This window comes from Rhinolophus sinicus, linkage group LG05 (assembly GCF_036562045.2).
Source record: "Rhinolophus sinicus isolate RSC01 linkage group LG05, ASM3656204v1, whole genome shotgun sequence".
In the NCBI taxonomy this organism is placed as follows: Eukaryota; Metazoa; Chordata; class Mammalia; order Chiroptera; family Rhinolophidae; genus Rhinolophus; species Rhinolophus sinicus.
In genome coordinates, this window is record NC_133755.1 from 171,832,259 (window position 1) to 171,852,740 (window position 20,482).

The 20,482-nt window shown below is 39.9% G+C and overlaps 1 protein-coding gene across 1 annotated transcript in view; it reads right to left on the minus strand.

Annotated features, from left to right (window-relative positions):
- The window catches only part of SYNE1 (spectrin repeat containing nuclear envelope protein 1), a 390,131-nt gene extending 371,295 nt beyond the window's left edge, over positions 1-18,836 (minus strand). The window contains exons 1-2 of the mRNA XM_074333963.1: positions 18,593-18,836; positions 9,890-10,176 (exon numbers count right to left, since the gene is read on the minus strand). Of these exons, the coding sequence (XP_074190064.1) occupies positions 9,890-9,956 (67 nt within the window). The 5' untranslated portion in view covers positions 9,957-10,176; positions 18,593-18,836. The remainder of the gene's footprint in view (positions 1-9,889; positions 10,177-18,592) is intronic.
- Between the last annotated feature and the right edge of the window lie 1,646 nt (positions 18,837-20,482).

Sequence of the window (20,482 nt, forward strand, 5' to 3'; positions counted from 1 at the left end):
AAAACTGAATAATACAAGACGTCTCCCCTCAAGGTTCTAACATTCTAATCGGACACGGAGAGAAAGAAACAAACCAGTATAGATTGAAATAATCAATACTGTAATAGAAGCACATTGAAAGTAGAGTACAAATGAGGGATCCTTTGACTTTGGCTGGTGGTACTGGAAAAGCCTTCACAGAGGAGACAGTAAGTTGAGTGTTGGACCTGAGAAGAAGCCCAGGTAAATACAACAGAGAAAGGAAAGGAGTGGAGGGGCGAAGGGAGGGCACTGAGGGGAGAGAACATGCAAAGACATGGAAGTCAGATCAAAGTTAGCTTGAGGGGAACTAGAAGAGGCTCAGGGTGATTGGAACACCATAATCTAAGAAAGGTGATCAGAAAGGAAGGTAGGAAAATTAATAGGAGCCAGACAACAAAAATCCTCTGTGCATAAAGAGTTTATCTTGAATGCTATGATGCTTTATTGTAACAAGGAAAGAGACAGAATGGGAGTTGTATTTTGAAAGATCTCTCTTGTTACAATATCCAGGTACAGTCTAGTTTAACACCCAGGTTGCTGGGTAAGAATTCCATATTTTTCTGTTCAATATTGAATCAATAGATACACCAACCACAATTGGATAAAATGAGATAATCTGAGTGAGAACACTCAGAAAAGCAGAGGAACTAAAACTATAGGCCATGAATATGTAATTAGTGTATTTCTTGGCAAAATGAACTTATGGCTCATAAAATAATAAATACATCAATAAGACCAACAACAGAAAAAACAAGACAAGTCTTGAGAATCACAAAATTCTTTCCAAATCAGTAAATAAGTCAACAGTACAATAAAGAGTAAACAGATACAAGGGATTCAAAGTGTTATATGGACAATGTTGCTGCCAAATGTAGGGGAAAAGGAAGCAAAAGAATAGACTATATAACTCGAGGTAAGCATGTTTTTCTAAACTTGGGTGGAGACCAGTGTTTACTAAACATGAAAGATTAATATCAGTAGAGGAAGGAATTGTTTGTTTCTTGTCCAACAGGTCATTGTGAACAATGGGGAAAAAGAGCATAAGTTACCATAGAAACCATTTAAAAACTACTGAAGCAAACTTCACTAAATCAAGGAATTGAAAATCTTGTGTAAATCATTTGACCCTGATCCTGGCTGAGGCAGTTGCCAATATCATCTTCTCCCAGATATTTCCATTCATTTATTTGAGTAGAAACAAACAGAAAATTATGATTTGCCCATCCGCAGCATTATGGAAAAACTGCGTATATTCTTTTTTTTTTTCTTTTTTAAGATTTTATTGGGGAAGGGGAACAGGACTTTATTGGGGAACAGTGTGTTTTTTCAGGCCTTTTTTCCAAGTCAAGTTGTTGTCCTTTCAATCTTAGTTGTGGAGGGCACAGCTCAGCTACAGGTCCAGTTGCCGTTTTTTCTAGTTGCAAGGGGCGCAGCCCACCACCTCTTGTGGGACTCGAGGAATCAAACTGGCAACCTTGTGGTTGAGAGCCCGTGCTCCAACCAACTGAGCCATCTGCAAGGCAGGTCAGCTCAAGGTGCCGTGTTCAATCTTAGTTGCAGGGGGCGCTGCCCACGATCCCTTGTGGGAATCGAGGAATTGAACTGGCAACCTTGTGGTTGAGAGCCCACTGGCCCATGTGGGAATCGAACCGGCAGCCTTCGGAGTTAGGAGCATGGAGCTCTAACCGCCTGAGCCACCAGGCCGGCCCTGCATATATTCTTATATGATAATTTCTCAACTATTTAAATGAGTACATGATTAACTGAATACCTATGATTAATATTTGCTTAATTGAAATACAGAGCATCAGACAAAATCAGGCACTATGTATTTAGGTGTGATTACCACATAAAGAATGCGTCAATATTCTCATCATCCCCAATTCGAAAGAAAAGAGAAAAATATTGTAATGACCTGGCATGTGAATTGTTTTTGTAAGTTTCTTAAGATACTATGTGAGGGATTTATCATATGAAATTTAAAGTCTACTATTATTTTTTCCCAATAAAGGTATCTATTAACCTAAACTACACAGTAATGGAACACTGAAGTTCATGGGCACCTGTGGTCTTCATCCTCCTTACAGAGGATAACCCAAGGCCCCAAGTCTGATCCAACACAGGCCGGATTAAATAGTCACCAGCTCAGTGAAAGAGTTTTCCTAAACGCCAATGTAGTTCTCCAGTTACAGTACTTTTGAGAAGGGTTTCATCCTAGTGTTGATGGAAAGAGTGCTCACAATGTTTCAGATAATCCAAACACCTATAAAGTCATACTTTCTATTTTCTTTTCAAGAAACTGTGTCCTAGAGGAGCTAATTAAACAATGAACAAAGCAGTGGAAATAGGTGACACTGACTCCAAAAACATTTTTTCCAAAACACAAGGGAAATGTTATTAGTTTTGTTATATATAAAAAAAAGAAATCTAGAAAAATAATGTCAAGTGGTACAAGTAAAGATTTATGAGGGGAGGAGTTGCCCAAGGAAGGAAGGCACTGAGATGCAGCAGTCACACACAAGTGTCCCTAATGACATCAATGGCAGCACCATTCTCATGAGGACCACCTGTCAGTTCACAGCGGGGGGCCCCCAACTCCATGGTGAACTGATTAAGTTCTGAGGGAGAGACTTTTTATCCTTAGGATACATCTTTGATTGGGCTCTTCATAAAGTACAGAATTATAGTTAATAAATTCTTAAGGAACTGCTCTTATCCAGTTAACTTCCAAGAACCTTCCAACTCTCTATTCTTGTATTCGCCCAGAAATGATTTTGAACTATATGCACATGCAGGCCTGATATTTATATATTAAAAAAAACCCATAATCTTAATACAAGTATACTATAAACACTTAGAAACATGAAGATAAAAAGAACGTTAGTATTGATACAATTAATCACTCCCTCCTTGAACTCTTTCTTCCCTTGGCTTCCAGATCTTCCTTTTCTCTTCTTTCTTCTTCCCACAGAAGCCACAGCTTCTTGGTCTCCTATGTGGGACATGCCTCATGCTCCCACCTCCAGTGTTGCACATTCTACTTCTCAAACCTCCTCTCTTTCCTATCTGTCCTGTTTCCTAGGTGGTGTCAACCAATCCCACAGCTTTAAATACTGTGTACTTAGGATTCCCACATGTTTTTTTTCCAGCTGGGCCTCTCCTTCGGTCTTACAGTCATACGAGTATAGACTCAATCACTTTTTTGGATGTTTGGATGTTCACCAGGCATCTAAAATGTAACATGCCCCCAAAAAGCTCTTGATTTTCCTCCTCAACTCTGTTTCCAACAGTCTTTCATCTTTTCTCATTTCAAAATGAAGAATGAAAGGGCCAACTTCCATTCTTCTCTCTCATACACCACATCTGATCCATGAGCTAATTATTTTAGCTTTACTTTGAAAATACATTTAGATTTTTACCATTTCTCTCCCTATCCACTGTTTAATATCTAGTCCAAGTCACTCTTATCTCTTGTCAAAATGATCTCTCTTCTGGTCTCCTGGCTTCTACCATTGAAAATCTATATCATATTAAATGTATTATATTCATTCAACAAAGTATCCACATTATAAAATGTACGAAGTATCCGCATTGTAAAATGCACTATGTTTGTCAGTATGTAGGGCATTGATGTGAATTTGACCCAATTTCCACTTTCAATGTGTTTATACTCAGAGTGGGTGGAGTAGACACAGAGATGTAACATAATACAAAGCAATACTAAGTGACTGTCATAACAGGGCTATTAAGTGCTAAAGGAAGTTAGACAGAAAGGAGAGAACTTCCGATTATATCGGCAAGAAAGCCTTCATTGAGGAGGCAGTATTTAAGTTGGGTCTTGAAGGTAAGTGGAGTGTTAGAAACATTCAATAGAGCTCATTCCTGAAAGTGCCCCAGAAGGAGACAGAAGAGTCAGGTCATCTCCAGGGCACTGCCAGTAGTGTCATTAGGCAGATATCTAGGGTTAGGTAGGGGAGCAAGAGGAGACAAATGCTAGATAATTAAGATGGAGTCAGAATAGGGAAGTCAAGCCAAGAAGTGGGGATTTTATCAGGGAGGTCAAGAGTAAAGGAAGGTTTTCATCATAAGAGAGACAAAATTAAAGTAGTTTGTTAAAAGAAATGAATTTGGAGACAATGTGTAAGAATGCTGTATGTTTATTTGTAGGCCTTACACCCTCTAAATTTAATTAATTAATTTATTTACTTTTTATTTTTGTATGTTTATTTCTTTTTCTTTAAATTAAAGTTTATTGGGGTGACAATGGTTAATGAAGTTACATAGGTTTCAGGTGTACAATTCTGTAATACATCATCTATATATCACATTGTGTGTGTTCACCACCCAGAGTCAATTCTCCTTCTGTCACCATATACTTGACCCCAATTTCACTGATATTGGGATATAAAACTGAAAGCAACAAAGGAACAAGACAAACAAAGAAAAAAACTCATAGATGCAGACAATAGTTTAGTGGTTAGCAGAGGGTAAGGGGGGAGGAAGGTGGTAGATGAGACCCTCTTACTTTTAGAGGCCTGCCACACAATATAGCAAGTGCAACCAAGGGTACCCACTCTCCATATTAAATACATGTAACCTTTGAATTAATGTGATTTACACTTTACCTGTTGACATAATTTTAGCATTTGTAAACCTTTGTTAATTCAGATTTAGCAATTTTCTTTTTCTCTTTGAGAGCCAATATTTTTGCAGACCCTTAAAGATCCTGAAGGCCTCAGGCACTTTCTCCATAATGCATGTTGGATAAAATGGCTCTGCAAACAGAAGGGGCTGGAGGATAGGGCATTAGACAAATGTAAACTCTTTGATACACTGAAAAGAGTTCATATAATATACTGTATGAAGGGAAAAAATGCATTTAAAGCATTATAGTTACAAAAACAATACATACATATGAAAAGTCAACACAGTCACCCGTTCAGACTGGATGTGTATCTTTCAAGTAATTTTGTGGTCAAAAATCAATTTTGAATTTAAACATTCAGGTAAAATTATTTTTCAAAGAGAGTAAACAAAGTAGGATATCCAATTTAACTGGTTTCTCCCTTTGCTTTTGCGTCTTAACTAATTTCATCTTCAATTCATTAATTTAGAGATTGTGATTGACCCATTTATTCATCAAATATTTAACTATGATGTTCCAAAATATAAATACATGATCATCATTTTCTGTTGACCACTGTGTTGTATTTAAATTCGAGATACTGTCACACAACAAGTATTGTAGAAAGAAAGAGATTAAACCAAAAGGAGAAGTTCAGCCTGAATACAATAAATGGATTTTTGTCATTGTTTTGTGGTTTAATAAGAAGAGTCATTAAGTAAGAGTAATAAACTATAAAACTTTATCTAGGCACTATAAGAAATGAGAATCGTTTGCCACAAGATGGCAAACCCTTTCCTAATGCTTATTTGGTGTTAAACTAAAAGAAAATTGCATTTTCATTAATTATTTACTATTAGTTATTCTATTTTTCAGTCAAATTTTTGGCTACTCTGAGGTTTTCTTTTACAGTGTTATGGATTTCTGGAAATACTATGTTAAAGCAAAAAGTTTAAAATTTTTAGGGGAGGTTATGATTATGTTTCACTGATCAGTTTGCAAATTTCATAGCTACAACTCCAAGAGTAAATGTTTCTCTTTTTCTCTTTCGTTTCTCTTTGAATTTATTCACAAGTTTTACAAATTGAAGTGTGACCTTGCAGTCAATTTTCCTCCTTTTTCATTCCTCCATCTCTATATGACACCGTAACCCGCCCATTTGAATCTTCTCTGCAATTGACCACTTGCTCTAGAAGATTACACTGATGCCACCATGTCTTACAATAACCAACACTGATACGTGAATTTAAAAATCCTTAAAGTTTAGTAGGTTATCTTCAAATGAAAAAAATAGATCTCATAAAAGTCAGTCAACAAATCATTTTTAGGCAAATGTTATGTAGAAGCACTACCGGGTTTCCCCGAAAATAAGACCTGGCCAGACAATCAGCTCCAAGGAAAAATTCATATAAGACCCGGTCTTATTTTACTATAATATAAGACTGGGTCATATAATATAACATAACATAATATAATGTAATGTAATGTAACGTAACATAACGTAACGTAACATAACATAACATAATATAATATAATTAATATAATACCTGGTCTTGTTTTACTGTAAGACTCGGTCTATATAGTATAATATAATATAATATAATATAATATAATATAATATAATATAATAACAGGTCTTATATTAATTTTTGCTCCAAAAGATGCAGTAGAGCTGATTGTCCAGCTAGGTCATATTTTCAGGGAAACACGGTATGAAAAATTACAAAGAGCCTTTAAACTCTTGTCACTACCTTAAAAAAAATTATAATCTGAAGAGTTCAGGCATTCATTTTTTCAGATGTGACTATAAAGTGGCTCCATAAGCCATCTGTTAAATGGCTCTCTTTGGCCTTTAAGGGTAGAAAATGCGTATTCTAGTTATGTGCATTTAAAATTTTAATACCCTTGTATTATACTATTGTCCTGTATTTGCCTTTAAGGTTATATTTAAATTGATGAAAGTTACAGAAACATTCATTATTCTTAAGATCAAATGAAACTGCACTGCAGTCTGTCTGCTCATCCATAATTCAGGATCCCAGCCTAAACATTATGCTCAGATAAGCACAAATATTGGCAAAGGTGAAATATTGAACGGCTACAGTAGCAGCTCAATTATGTAGCAATCTGTGTGTGTGCTTTAATTTCCTAGCACTACAAATAAAAAAATCAAAAACAGAAAAACAGTCACCAATTAGGGTTGTAAACTAAATAAGATAGAGAGTAAAGGCCAAGTTGCCATTATTCAAAGCTATGTGCTTTTTATTAGTGATACATGGACCTGATATGACAATAAAACCCAAGAAGGGGTAAAAATACTTGTTACTCGGATTATCTATCCAGGCAAAGAAAAGTAAATTCTAGAAGAATGTTCTTAAGGATTTGAACTTTGAAAATAGCAACCTTTAAGTTAATCGAAAATTATTTTCCCTCAAATAAGTTTATTTGTCTTAATTATCCGGGCAATAACGTAACCCTGCGTTTATTAGGAACTTGGTCACCTTTGGAGGTTCCAGCAGACAAGCAGGATTACTAAGTACCCTTGACAGAAGCCAGGTCTCATCTGTCCAGAGAGTGGACTCTTGCTGCAGTTCAAAGCATCAGTACGATGCACAATGAGAACCAAGAGGAGGGGGAGACATGCACCCTCCCCGCTGAATCAGCAGTTAACCCAGCAGGTCAGTGCGTTAACAGACATACCCGCCAAATTCCCTTTACTCCCAGCCTTTTTGTTTGGCTTTCACTGATGCAGGCTATGTATGTTGCATCCCGTGGCAGTGCAGGCCTTACATTTTGTGGCCATGAATAAACCACTATATGTACGAAGGAGTTGATGTTAAAAGCTAATGATAAATATCTAATGCTCGGGAATTTTATCGTCTTCTCAATTGTAAGGTTTATTCTAAATTTGTCAGGTACCCTTGTGACACGTTATAACGCTTTCTTTTATGATAAAGATAAAAATAATTAATGAATACAGTCAGGAGAGTCTCTTCATTATGTAATAAAATTACTAGTTTTACACAGCTCAGAATATCTTCCCCAAATCGGCATGACTAGAAAAACTTGCAGCAAATTATCAGGCCTGTGCCTTCTCAGCCACTTTTCTTCCATGACTATTTGAAGAGCTCACCATATCAGTGTTTATAGTTTTTTAAGCACCTTTCAGCTATTATGTCACTGAGCATGACAACAGTCCTGAGAGGGCTAAGGAGGGTGAGAACAGCCTAGATTTTGCAAGTTGCATTCCTAAACGCATAGGTGGGTAATAGGACAGCCACTGTCCCAGGCCGAGTGTGGGATGGGTGTGGGGGTCCTCCACTGCTTCTCCCCACTCCAGATACCTCGCAATAAAAACCAATTATACATCTACCACTATATATATATATATGACAATTCTTTCATTAAGGTGATGGTTGGGGTGAAAGCAGAGGGAAGAATACACGATATATGAAATAAAACACTGAGCATCAGTATTCTTTCCTCTGCTTTCACCCCAACCATCACCTTAATGAAAGAATTGTCATTCAAAGAAAAATAAGAATAAAAAACAAAGGGTTTGCAGGACCATAATCTGATTCTGAATTAAGTTTTTTTTTTTTTCAAATTTACTCTTTAGCATTTCCCTTTATTTCAATATATGTCTCATCCAGAGAATTTTCGCATTTAATAGACTCCAAGGAAAACCTGCGTTATTACCTAATTATCTTCCCCACAGTTTTGCAAGGGACCTGTAGGTTTCCTTTCCATCACTCTGTAAATGAGGTCACTGAAGCACAAAATGTTTCAGTAATTTGTACCCAGGCAAACAGCCAAGACAGACACAGAGGCACGGAACTCCAAGGTCAGTGTTCCACCTCCCCAAGGAAAGATGCACAATTTAAACTGGAGCTCCCTGGCACTGGGCAGATCCAATCAAAGGCTTTCCAGCCTGTGGAGGAGGTTTAAGAGTACGCAGCATATTCAGCAAGGATCTATTTTTTTGTCTAAGCAGGCTCTTTTGGGCATTTCAAGTGGGATCTTTCAACAATAAATGTGAAACAAGCACCCCTTGCACAACACATCTGCCCAGGCAGATAAACATGAGTGGGGCTCACGTGACTGCAAGGGCTTCAAATCAGTGGTTTCGGGTCAGGTGGACAAACTCCCAGGTCCACTCATCTCCTGATTTTTCTAAGCTGGGAGCATGTCCTCGGCTATAAATATCCAGATTTAAGAGTTTTGTCTGTATCTGAAAATCAAGAGTAGTACTTAACTGGAAATTACTGCCATGTACATCCAATCCACTGTAAGCAAGAGAAGTAGGGTTGTGACAGATTAATATGATGGCTGTGGTACAAAACCACACTGATCACTTGCTGGAGAATCTAGAAAACCTAAAGCCCAAACTATAGCATTATGTTTAAGCTCTTTTGACAAAGACCAGAACACATCTCTGTTAATTCCCATTAGACACAGTGATTTGGATATTTTTATATCCCAAAGATATACATTTGAAGCCAGGGAGAAGTGGTATGGGGATTATGACAGAGAAGCAATATTTTTATGGTTCAAGGCGTGTGTGTGTGTGTGTGTGTGTGTGTGTGTGTGTGTGTATAAAGACAAGTGACAGGAATTCATTTATGAGTTGCCATAGCATTTCACAGTTAATTGTCTTCTAAAACACAGTTTGCTTTTAGAGCAAGAGCACTGTTTAGGGGTGTGGTTCCAGTCCATACTCTGTCACTAACCATTAATCTTGTCACATCATTTCACCCCTTAGGGCCTCTTTGCCTCATTTTGCTTAAAGACTTTCTATGTCTCTAAGGGCTTTCTTGTTGGGATAAGTAAGCCACTGATTTACTTATTTGACAAGAGCATATAGTTATTTGTCCACCATTGTCATGATAACCTTATCAGGGCACTGTCACAGTGTTGTATTGTCATTGGTTTTTGAAGGACAGTTTGGCGATAACTCTGAATTCCCACTGGACATGGAATAACCATTCAGGTCACACTACATAGACACAAAACCAAAACAAGAGCTTTGTCTTTGATTTTTTTTTCTTTGTTTCTACATAAAGAAAACAGAATCTTAAAATAGCATGGACTAGTTTGAAAACTCTGAGATAAAAGACATTGTTTTGCTCTTCCTTGTTGTAGTTTCATAAAACTGCATAAAAAGGCAAGCAAATTGAAAAGATTCTGAAGTAAATTGGTATTTCAAGTGTATTAAAAAAAAAAAGACTGACGTTTGTCCCTTACCTTGCAGCCTTTGCATCACGTTGGCAATGTCCCGAGGCGCCCGAGAGGCTGTCCTGGAGGTTGCCATGGTCTTTCCTGTAGTATAAAACCAGCACCAGAGACTTCTCAACCAAGGCAGTGCAGCACTAGGCCACTCTAGAAAACATATTTGAACTTGATCTCTGGAGTCAAAAACAGATCCCAGGCACTTGCAGCAGTGAGCCAAGAGATGGCCCTCCCAAAGATGGAACCGCCTGCGCTTTGTCTTCTTTTGGTTTAAGACTATCCTCTTCAATGAACTCAGGAACCTGAAAACCAAACAGAAAAGGTACTATATAATATATATATATATATATATATATATATATATATATATATATATATATATATATATATATATTGTATCTAGCTCACCACAGTGCTAAAAGAAGAAGTATTTCTATTTACTTTAAATAGATGATTTATTACCAAGTGAAACTATTAATGTTAAAAGTACTTATAAAGTACTACGCAAATACTAGGCATTTCTTAGGACAATTGATAGATAATAAATATATACCCGAGACTTATACAATAAAATCGGTTGCTAAAAGAAGAAATGTTCACTTTTAGTCCATGTTTTCTTTTTAAACTACAAACTTTCTCCATTCATCTATGAAAGTGAAAGTACTTACACCCAAAACACTGAGTCTATTTCTCAATACTCACAGGTTCTCTTACTTATGCTGTGTTACCCTGCTCTGCACACATGTTGCGCTGTTTTGCTTGTACACTTTCCAGGAATGAGATCAAATCTTAGCTCCTAATAAAAATTCAATGAATTAAAACATATAAATGTAAAACTACTTCATTCTAAAACTTTGAGTTTCAAATATTCTGATTTTTAGAAGACAGAATGTATTTGAGTTAGCTTTATTCTTCCCCATACAGAAAGACTCTAAGTTGTAAGGCTGGGCTAAGAACGGGTTAAGCAGACAAGCATTTTCTTTCTAACCTCTTCCTGAATTCTCTGCTTTGGTCAAGTTTAGTTCATCCTTATGGACTGGGGGAGGGGGAAAAGAGATAAGAAAGCAGTTGATGAAATCTTGACATTGAGACATGTCAAGACTTTGAATAAGGATTTCCTAACCCTAGGTTTAGCTGAAGAGAAGATCTTGCCACAAATACTGTGTTTCCCCGAAAATAAAACCTAGTCGAACCGTCAGCTCTAATGCGTCTTTTGGAGCAAAAATTAATATAGGACTCGGTCTTATATTATATATTATATTATATTATACCTGATATTATATTATATTTATATTATATTGTATTATATTACATTATAGCATACTAAAGACCCAGTCTTATATTAAAATAAGACTGAGTCTTATATTAATTTTTGCTCCAAAAGACGCATTAGAGCTGATGGTCCAGCTAGGTCTTATTTTCAGGGAAACACAGTAGGATCATTAATGACAGAAAGAAGAGGAGGGTGCAAGATGCACCCACAGAAAGAAACTTAACCAATAGGCCAAACTAAGGGGACCTATGTGACAGTGATATGTTATTACAGTTCACACCCATCTCTGGGTTCTGATGAAGAAAGGTGCAGTAAAAGAATGGGGTGGGGATGCAGGGAAGAATGATAAAAGCAAAACTCTGATGAAAGCACAACACACATACGTGGAATGGTCTACCTCCCAAAAGGAAAAAAGAAAATAAGAGGAGTGTAAGAGTGTTATCAAAAATGATATTAAAAGCTGAATGTATGGTCACACCAACAGAATTATTTATGAAGGAATTGGCTAAGTAGTAAATTACAAATTACAATTGATTTTAAGATGTCATTGTTAATACTAGTATATAATGGTTTCTGATTAGAATGTATAAATACAAAGTTGATGGTAGTATCTTTTTCAGACTACCATTTTGAAAACATTGCACACTGCTCCCACTCTGTGTTAAAAAGCATCAAAAAGGTGTATTGGGGCAAGAAAGGGTGTACTGGCCACTTATGAAGTTAGGACCCCAGGGCAGGTGCAGTGAATAGCATTAATTGGTAAGAAGGCAGAGGCAGACTTCTCTAAATTACTTGCAAGGGTACCTACTAGAAGTAAGACCCAATATGTGGCAGCTTCTGGGCTGGAGAGGGGACTCTCAGTGGGTGGCCCTCCAAGTGATTCTCAGAGGAGAAATAATGACCCATGGGGAGGTCTGTCATGCATCAAGGCCTAGAGCTGTGCTGTAATCATGTGCCCAGTAGCAGCCTTCATCTCCTGGGGAAAAACATTCCACCTGCCCACACACAAAAGCTACCTTAATTTGAAGACTAATAGACAATGAGAAATGCCTGAGGGATATTACAAATAGCTCTAAGCTGTCAGAAAGTTAGTTCTCCAAATGCAAGAATATAATTTTCTGAAATTTGCCTATCTATCTATCTATCTATCTATCTATCTATCTATCTATCTATCTATCATCCACCCATCCATCCATCCATCCATCCATCCATCCATCCATCCATCCATCTACAAAGGAAGGAAGTCATTTTAATTCCACTCCTCCACACCAGGCCCTGCTCAGCACTGGAGTTCACAGATGATTAAGACAGGGCCCCCACCATCAATCAAGAATTATGGGATTAGGGGGCCAGCCGGTGGCTCCGGTGGTTGGAGCTCTGTGCTCCTAACTCCGAAGGCTGCCAGTTCGATTCCCACATGGGCCAGTGGGCTCTCAACCACAAGGTTGCTGGTTCAACTCCTCGAGTCCCGCAAGGGATGGTGGGCAGCACCCCCTGCAACTAAGATTGAACACGGCACCTTGAGCTGAGCTGCCACTGAGCTCCCGGATGGCTCAGTTGGTTGGAGTGCGTCCTCTCAACCACAAGTTTGCCAGTTCGACTCCCACAAGGGATGGTGGGCTGTGCCCCCTGCAACTAGCAATGGCAACTGGACCTGGTGCTGAGCTGCACCTTCCACAACTAAGACTGAAAGGACAACAACTTGAAGCTGAACGGCACCCTCCACAACTAAGATTGAAAGGACAACAACTTGACTTGGAAAAAAGTCCTGGAAATACACACTGTTCCGCAATAAAGTCCTGTTCCCCTTCCCCAATAAAATCTTTAAAAAAAAGAATTATGGGATTAAAAGTGATTTTTGTAAGTCACTGCATTAAAAATCACCATGTTTCTACCCTCTTCTAGCTCACATTCATGTTACACAATAGGTTAATCCTGAAATATCTATCTCTCTCCCTCCCATTTTCCTCCCTCCCTCTTTTGATACCACATTAAACTCAGAATTTCTATGCTGTGTCCAATGTCAGCTTATATATCCAGTCTTACTTCTACAGTATAACTAATACATTCTGAGTGTCAGAGCTCAATGCTGGGGGTACTAATATGAATATGACATAGACTTTATTTTTTGACGAGCTTAAAACACAGTGGAAGATACAATACAGAAAAGATAATATAACAATATCATGGGTCAGTGCAAATATAGAGATGGGGGATACAAAGAATGGGCACTAAACCAACCTGGAGATTCTGGAGAATGTCCTGAACTGGGCCTTGGTAAATGAGTTAGAGTTAGTCAGGTGAAAAATATGAAAGGCACATTCCAGGCAGAATGAATAGCTCGCACAAAGGTATGGATGCTAAGAAACAACATGATTCTGTGTGGAACTGCCAAGAGTTAGATGTTAGATTCTATATAGAACTACCAAGTGAAGAACTCTACGGGGTGACATTCTAGACCTGAGATTGAAGAAGGAGTTAGCAGCCAGATGGTTAGGGCCCCATGTCTATGTTCAGAAGCTTGGTCCTAATTCTCTTGTCTCCTAGAGAATTACGGGAAATGACTAAGAGATTTTAAGCTGGAAGTGACTTAGATTATTTTAGCTACAGTTTTGAAGGGCATATCTGAGGAAGACAAGACTAGAAGATTCAGGAAGATCAGTTAGAAGGTATCTCAGAAGTCCGGGTGGGATATGGCAAGAGACTAAAACTGTATAGTGAGTGGAGGGTAAAATTCAAAAAACCTTCGGGAGGCAAAATATGCAGAACTTGGTGACTGGTCTGGAAGGGCCAATAGGAAGTGGGAAGTGGGGCAGTCAGGGGTATCTCTGACCACTCTCAGGATTCTGACTTAAGGTTGTATAGGACACGGTGCCATCAACCGAGCTCAGTAGTAGACAGGGTGAGTATGTTTTATTTCTCAAACTTTTCACTTCAAATCTTCATATCCTTGCTGAACAATTCTTCACTGCACCATTACAGAGCCCCTCTGACACACACTCTCAGCGGAACAAATCCAAAGGATCCCTAAATACCGAGCCCGGGGCCCACACCCTCTTTTAGCCATTTCTAAACATACCACCACACATTCCGCATTATTTTCCCTCAATTCCTCCAGCACTTGTTGTCTATACTACTCTAAGTATGACTTGTTTTATATTTGTCACCATTATTAGTCTCATCTCACTCTAAGACATTTTTTGTCTTAGCTAGACTGGGAATGCTTTGTAGCCATAGAGATTGTACATTTGTTTTATTGCATTGACGTCCCATCCAATGATACCAAGTATATCCCTGAGCACATCCTAATTCTCAATACATATTTTTGTTTTATTGAATCAAGTTCATAATACTTTGGCTCGATGAGACAACCCCCAGAACACCACTTCCTCCCCACTGCAAAAGAAGTTAGTGCAATATCCTTCCTTCTTTAGACATAGATAACATATTTTGCATGTGTACACATATTTCCTCTTTTGTGAAATTATGATAGCGTTTTTTACTGATACTTTAAGAAGACATATGATTTCATGAGAAATTTCATATTAATAAAACAAAGATAATAAAAGGAGAATGGGAATTAGAAGATATGAGTTCTAGACTTGGCTGGGTGATTTGGAACTGCTCCTATGTATGGAGGTCCTCAACAACTACCTGTCACGGGGAGTAAGATACCAGAAAATGCACGCGCCGTGGACTAAGGAAGACATGGGGTTGCGTCCTATTCTGTCTCTTTCTGTCCATGGGAACTTAAGAAAAGTGAACTTTTCAGAGCACTTGCTTCTTCATTTGTGAAGTGAAGCAATTTTGTGCTAATACGTTCAATTTTATCCTGTGTAAATTAAATTTAAAACCATCAATACATAACTTTCCTAGCAGATTGTTTGGCCTGTAGTAGTTTCTTTAATTAGCTGGTTCCCATTTTCCTTCCACTGGCCTTGATTTCTCCACCTGCAATATGATAGACTAGCCTACAATGAAGAGATGCTCTCAAGTGTGCTTTCTAGTTCCAATGGCAGCACAAGTAACACCTAAAACAACTACTGGCATAAGGTTCTGCGATCGGGAGGTTCACTCCTTGAACTGACTAATTACCTAGCAGTGTTCTGGTTGTGGGCATGGCTTATAGAACCCGAACATCAGAAGTAGGTCCAGCACCATCAAAGAGATCACTAGTCCCAGGGAAATTCGAAAGAATATTGTGGGGGGGGGGGAGTACAGGAGGGAGGGGGGGGAACAATATTGGGATGGAAAGAGGGAATTCAGTAGGCATTGGTGGGTTGTGTTTCAATTAGCAGTCCCAGCACCATCTCCAAATCCTTCCAGGGGAAGGAACTAAGATTACAATGAGGCTAAGTACCACACCTAGCAGAGCGGTAAGATTCCGTATTTATTATTTAACACAGCCAAAATGCATTGAGCCACTATTTGACAATAGTAGTGAGTAAGTAGCAGTGAATAAGACAGATAAGCCCCCCTTAGAGCTGATGTACCAAAGGGGGAGATGATTATATATATATATATATATGACTACAAAGTAGAGTGAGTATTGTAATGCGGAAACCTAGAATACTGTGGAAACAAGCTGGATGCCCAGTCAATAACCATCTGCTGCATTTATTGTGCAGGATACAGAGGGAGTTTAGACTATCTGCTACTTGGGATTCTCCCTTCTGAACAATATACTCATCTTAACACCAACACCTGTGAAAAGCACAGGACTGAATCATCACAACACAGCATTCCCAGTCTCCAAGCAGAGTAGACAACTGGCTACTGCAGCAGCTTTCTTGTTTGTGCTCCTAAAAAAAGAATACACTCAGAAAAACACTAGAAGAAACACTCCTAGGCCACAGGAGCACATCTTAAAGCAATGCAACTAAATGGTTTGGTATGAATAAGCTCCAGCAGAAAATTCCAAACTGTGCAACAATCAGAGATGATATGGCTCATTTCTAACTGAAAAAGATGAACTGACACCCTCAAACATGAACTGATTCATGGTACTTTGCTAGAATATAAATATGAAGCATGGAGATTACTTAATCAGATGGCTAAATATTCCCAAGAAGAGCACTCCTATTAAAATCTATTAAACAAAAATTTAAAAGCCAATTAATACATTTTGACCCCCTTCTATCTAAACCCTTTGCTGGAATAAGTCACATAAGTGTCTAATTGTAAATTTAATTATTGTTTTTCTCTAGTCACCCTTTAATAATAGTACTAACTAATTTAAAAATAATTAAGATGGCTAAAGTGTAGAAAGATGGAGGATGGCTAAAGGGAAGAAGAGGGACATCTTGGAGTTAATATAAATATACTCCTAATGTATATGTATGGGGTACCAGTGAATAGTGCTGGTAATTATTCACTATTATGAATTATACAGGGTAACAAATAAGAATTGGTCTACAAATATGAACAAGTAATCAAAAGACAAAGTACAGAGCTGACTGGTATGAAAGATACTAAATGTTAAATTCAACTATTTTTGGTGAACTTGAAGCCTTAATCATGCCCAAACATATCAGCTACCTGCCTCCCAACTTGGTTACATAGTATTGCACTTCTTGCCAACCATGAGGTCTGGTTGGATTAGTCTGACAGGATGGACACTTTTAATAAAATGAAGAGAAGGAGAAATGCAGGTTTCCTCACAGGGGCGTCTTAGCTCCTTTCTACATGCTTGTCACCTTCAGGCCACAGGGTGTGGCTGCAACATCTAGGGCTGGAGCCACCCAAGAAAATTCTACCAACCTAGCCCAGTCATGGGCCTCTTACATCCAGTTTCGTTTACACCTCCTCTTATTTCCAAGAGCTGTTGCATAATTACCAGAGAGTAGATCCTAGGGTAGCAACTTACACATTTAACATAAGCAATTCTGGAAATTTTTTCAGTGGTAAACTACCTTTCCCAGATCCCTGCTCCTTTAGGAAGGAATCATTTGAAAAGAACTCTTTATACGAGGGCAATGATGGCAGGAATAAACCACTGTGAAAAAGCATTAGTTAGGAAAGACAAAAAGGAGGCTGTAATGTACAAGGCTGAACACGTATATTCCAAGGCTAACAATATTATCTGAGTCAGTCAAGATGTGGCTTTATCTTCTGCATGAAATATATTAAGTTAGCCTTGATATGGTACTTTTTATTCTACATTTGCCACAAAGTAATGAACAGATTCAAAACACACACAAAATTAGATACGTGTTTTATTACACTGTTCTGGTGATGTCAGGAACGTTTTATCTGTACCACTAATCTTTTTCATCTTGGGGAACAGCAAGCCTCCCAAAGAACCATCCTCATGACTCATGATTAAATCAGCATTTTATGCAGATGTGGGCCACATTAACAACCTCTGTTTAATGGAAAATTATTACACTTTCTCTTGGAGGTCTGGCTTCTGTATACAAATGCTTTCTTTTAGGACAGTGGCTCTCAGATGAAGAAAACAACAGGCACTAAAAAGGAGAATCATTCATTTGAACTTTCTTAACGTTCACAGAAAAACTGCAGGTACTCCACGTCTCCCCCGCGCCCCCACGCCCACCCCCAAACTGCAAAGCTCAGAAATGAACATTCCAGGATTCCAGGATGCTAAGGTCGATTTCACAGCTGGTTTCTCGCTGGGCTGGACCTGACTCTGTTTATGGAAGAGGTCCTGAACTTGTAGCATCCATGCTGTTACCCAAGCAGCACAAGGAACCCAAAGGGTTTTCTTTGCTTTGCAGCTGCCGCCTGCTTTATTTCGCAGTATTCTTCCTGCCCTTCACCGTGCACCTGCCACCCTGTGAAGCACCGTTTCACAGAACTCCTCCGGTAGCAAAGCAAAATCGCTGTCTGAAACGTGTCTTTCTGGAAAGGAGATGAAAGTTATCTTGCCCTCTAGCGTAAGCTCCTCCGCCTGGAAGCTTTTGCTAGGTGACAGCTGAGGAGAGTCTGAAGCCCCGGCCTCCGCTCAAGCTTCCAGCCCTGTGCTGTGCTACCTAATCCCCTTCCCCTCCCCCCAGCCCTTCCTAAAATAGTGGGGTTGGAGGAAGGGAGGCTCCTAGAATGTGTTCAACGCCCGACATCTCCCATCTGATAGTAGCAACAGTGCCGACCATCACAATAAGAGGGTGGCTGCCTTTTGCTTCTGCACCATTGGAGCCCAAGGGACGTGCCACAAGCGGAAATGACAAGCCAGAGGAGAGGGATATTAATAGGGATAGCTACGTACAAGCTGCCAGGAGCGCGCTGCCCACCTCCGTATCCCCTCATCCAAGAGTACCACGCGTACACATGCCACCATCACCATCACTGCCCCCTCCCTCCCATTAAGCACTCACAACCAGAGTATGCAACTACAAACTTGCTTACAATGCGTCTGTAATTTGTTCGGCTTGCACCCACATTCTCGTTCTCTCTCCCCTGCTTCACCCTCCCTCCTTCCCTTTTACCTTCTCTCTCTCTATCTCTCCGGCTCCGGCTCGCACAGGTTCCAGGCAGTGCCGCGAGCGAACCGCTGGCGGCGGTCTCCCGGAGCCCCCGCGCGGTTGCGCTGCGGGGAGCCGGGCCGCCCTGGTTACAGAGTACAACAAGCCCGGCTGGCTCTCAGCCGGCGGCCCATCCGCAGCCGCGCTCCCCCGGGCTCGCCCGCACACTCTTTCACTCCCGCGTCCAGCTGCTCAGCGATTCTTCCCTCCCCTCGGCAAACGGGTCCTCCTCCCCGCTGCACCCCGGAGTTCTAGGCCTCCTGCTCCCCCCACCCCCCGCAGTACTGCTCCTTTCCCAGGGGAAGGTCGGGTGGCCGGTTCAGTCCCCCAGCAGGGGCCGGGCACTACCTCTAGGCCGCCACACCCCTCCCCTGCCGGCTCCCCACGCCCCGCGCCAGGCTCCAGGATGCGCTGGTCTGTGGAAGAGCCGGGGGCGGGGGCCTGGAGTCTCTCTCGCAGGCTTCCCGTACCTCCTGGAGATGCACGGCCTCTGGCGTTTCTCCGCAGCAGCAAAGCCCCTGCTGTGACCCACCCTCTTGGCGAGCCTTTCCACGGGGTTCACCTCCCGGGGGTCGAGGAAGAAAGAAATGGCCGAGAGCCCCAGCGAGGAGATGAGCTGCACTGGCCGCTAACTTTTCCTGAGGTTTCCACCGCCAGGTTGACCTTTTGAGCAGAACCTATCTTGAAAGGCTGGGGAGGTGCCCTGATGGTCCCAGGAAGGAAGTGATGCAGTTCAGTGAGGACATTCCACCGGCTCCTTTTCCATCGACTTTAAAAAAGATCACAACTGCTGACCTTTTGACTGTCAAATCAGTAGCAAATAATTTTAGGGAGACTGGGCAGGCTCCACGGGGTTTTGTTATTGTTGTTTGTGAAGCTTAGATCGCTGGATATCTTAATCATATTTATTCTTGATTAATCATTAAGATGCTGCTGAAGAATCACCTTCAGTTTCTTCAGCTTCACTATTTGCATCTATTTGAGTCTTTTATCACTAGTCCTTCTCGTGGTACAGAAGAGACCCATCCTGGTGTTGCCCTAGTAGGTTTCCGGAGAATTATTTTGTTGTGGTTTTATGGTTTCCAAGCAGAGTCAAACATAGTCTCTTTTCATCAACAATGAAGCCCAACAGGATTAAGGCAGCTAAAATAATTGAAACTATGTTGCAAGAATCTTAATAATTACCCCCTCGAATTTTCAATTTGAACAAAACAGTTTTCTAGTCTCTAAATTTGCTGAATGGAAGGACTGGCTTACGCAACGGAGGACATTTCTCTTTCCCTCATCCCCTGCCAACACTCCACTATGTAGCTTTGTTTTTTCTTCAAATTCTCTTTCCCCTGAATCCCATCAAAGTACTCACAGTCGTGTGCTGTATAATGATGTTTTGGTCAACAGACGGCACATATGCTGTGGGCCCATAAGATTATAATGGAGCTGAAAAATTCCTATTGCCTAGTGAGGCTGCAGCCGTAATAATGTCTCAGTGCCACACCTTCCCTGTCTGTGGTGACGCTGCTGTAAAAAAACCCTACTGTGCTGCCCGTCCTGTAACCCGGAGTATAGTATATACAACTATGTGTGGTTCATAATACTTGATAATGATAATAAACTACTATGTTACTGGTTTATGTATTTACCACACTACTTTTTACCATTATGTTAGATTGTAGTCTCTCTCTTCATATATATACAAGATATACATATATATGTATATATACATGTATATACGTATATATACATAAATATATATACACATATATATACATATATATGTATATATATATATATAAAGTTTGCTGTAACACAGTATGCTGTGTTCGGCCAGCAGCCACTTCATACAGCTCGTGTTTA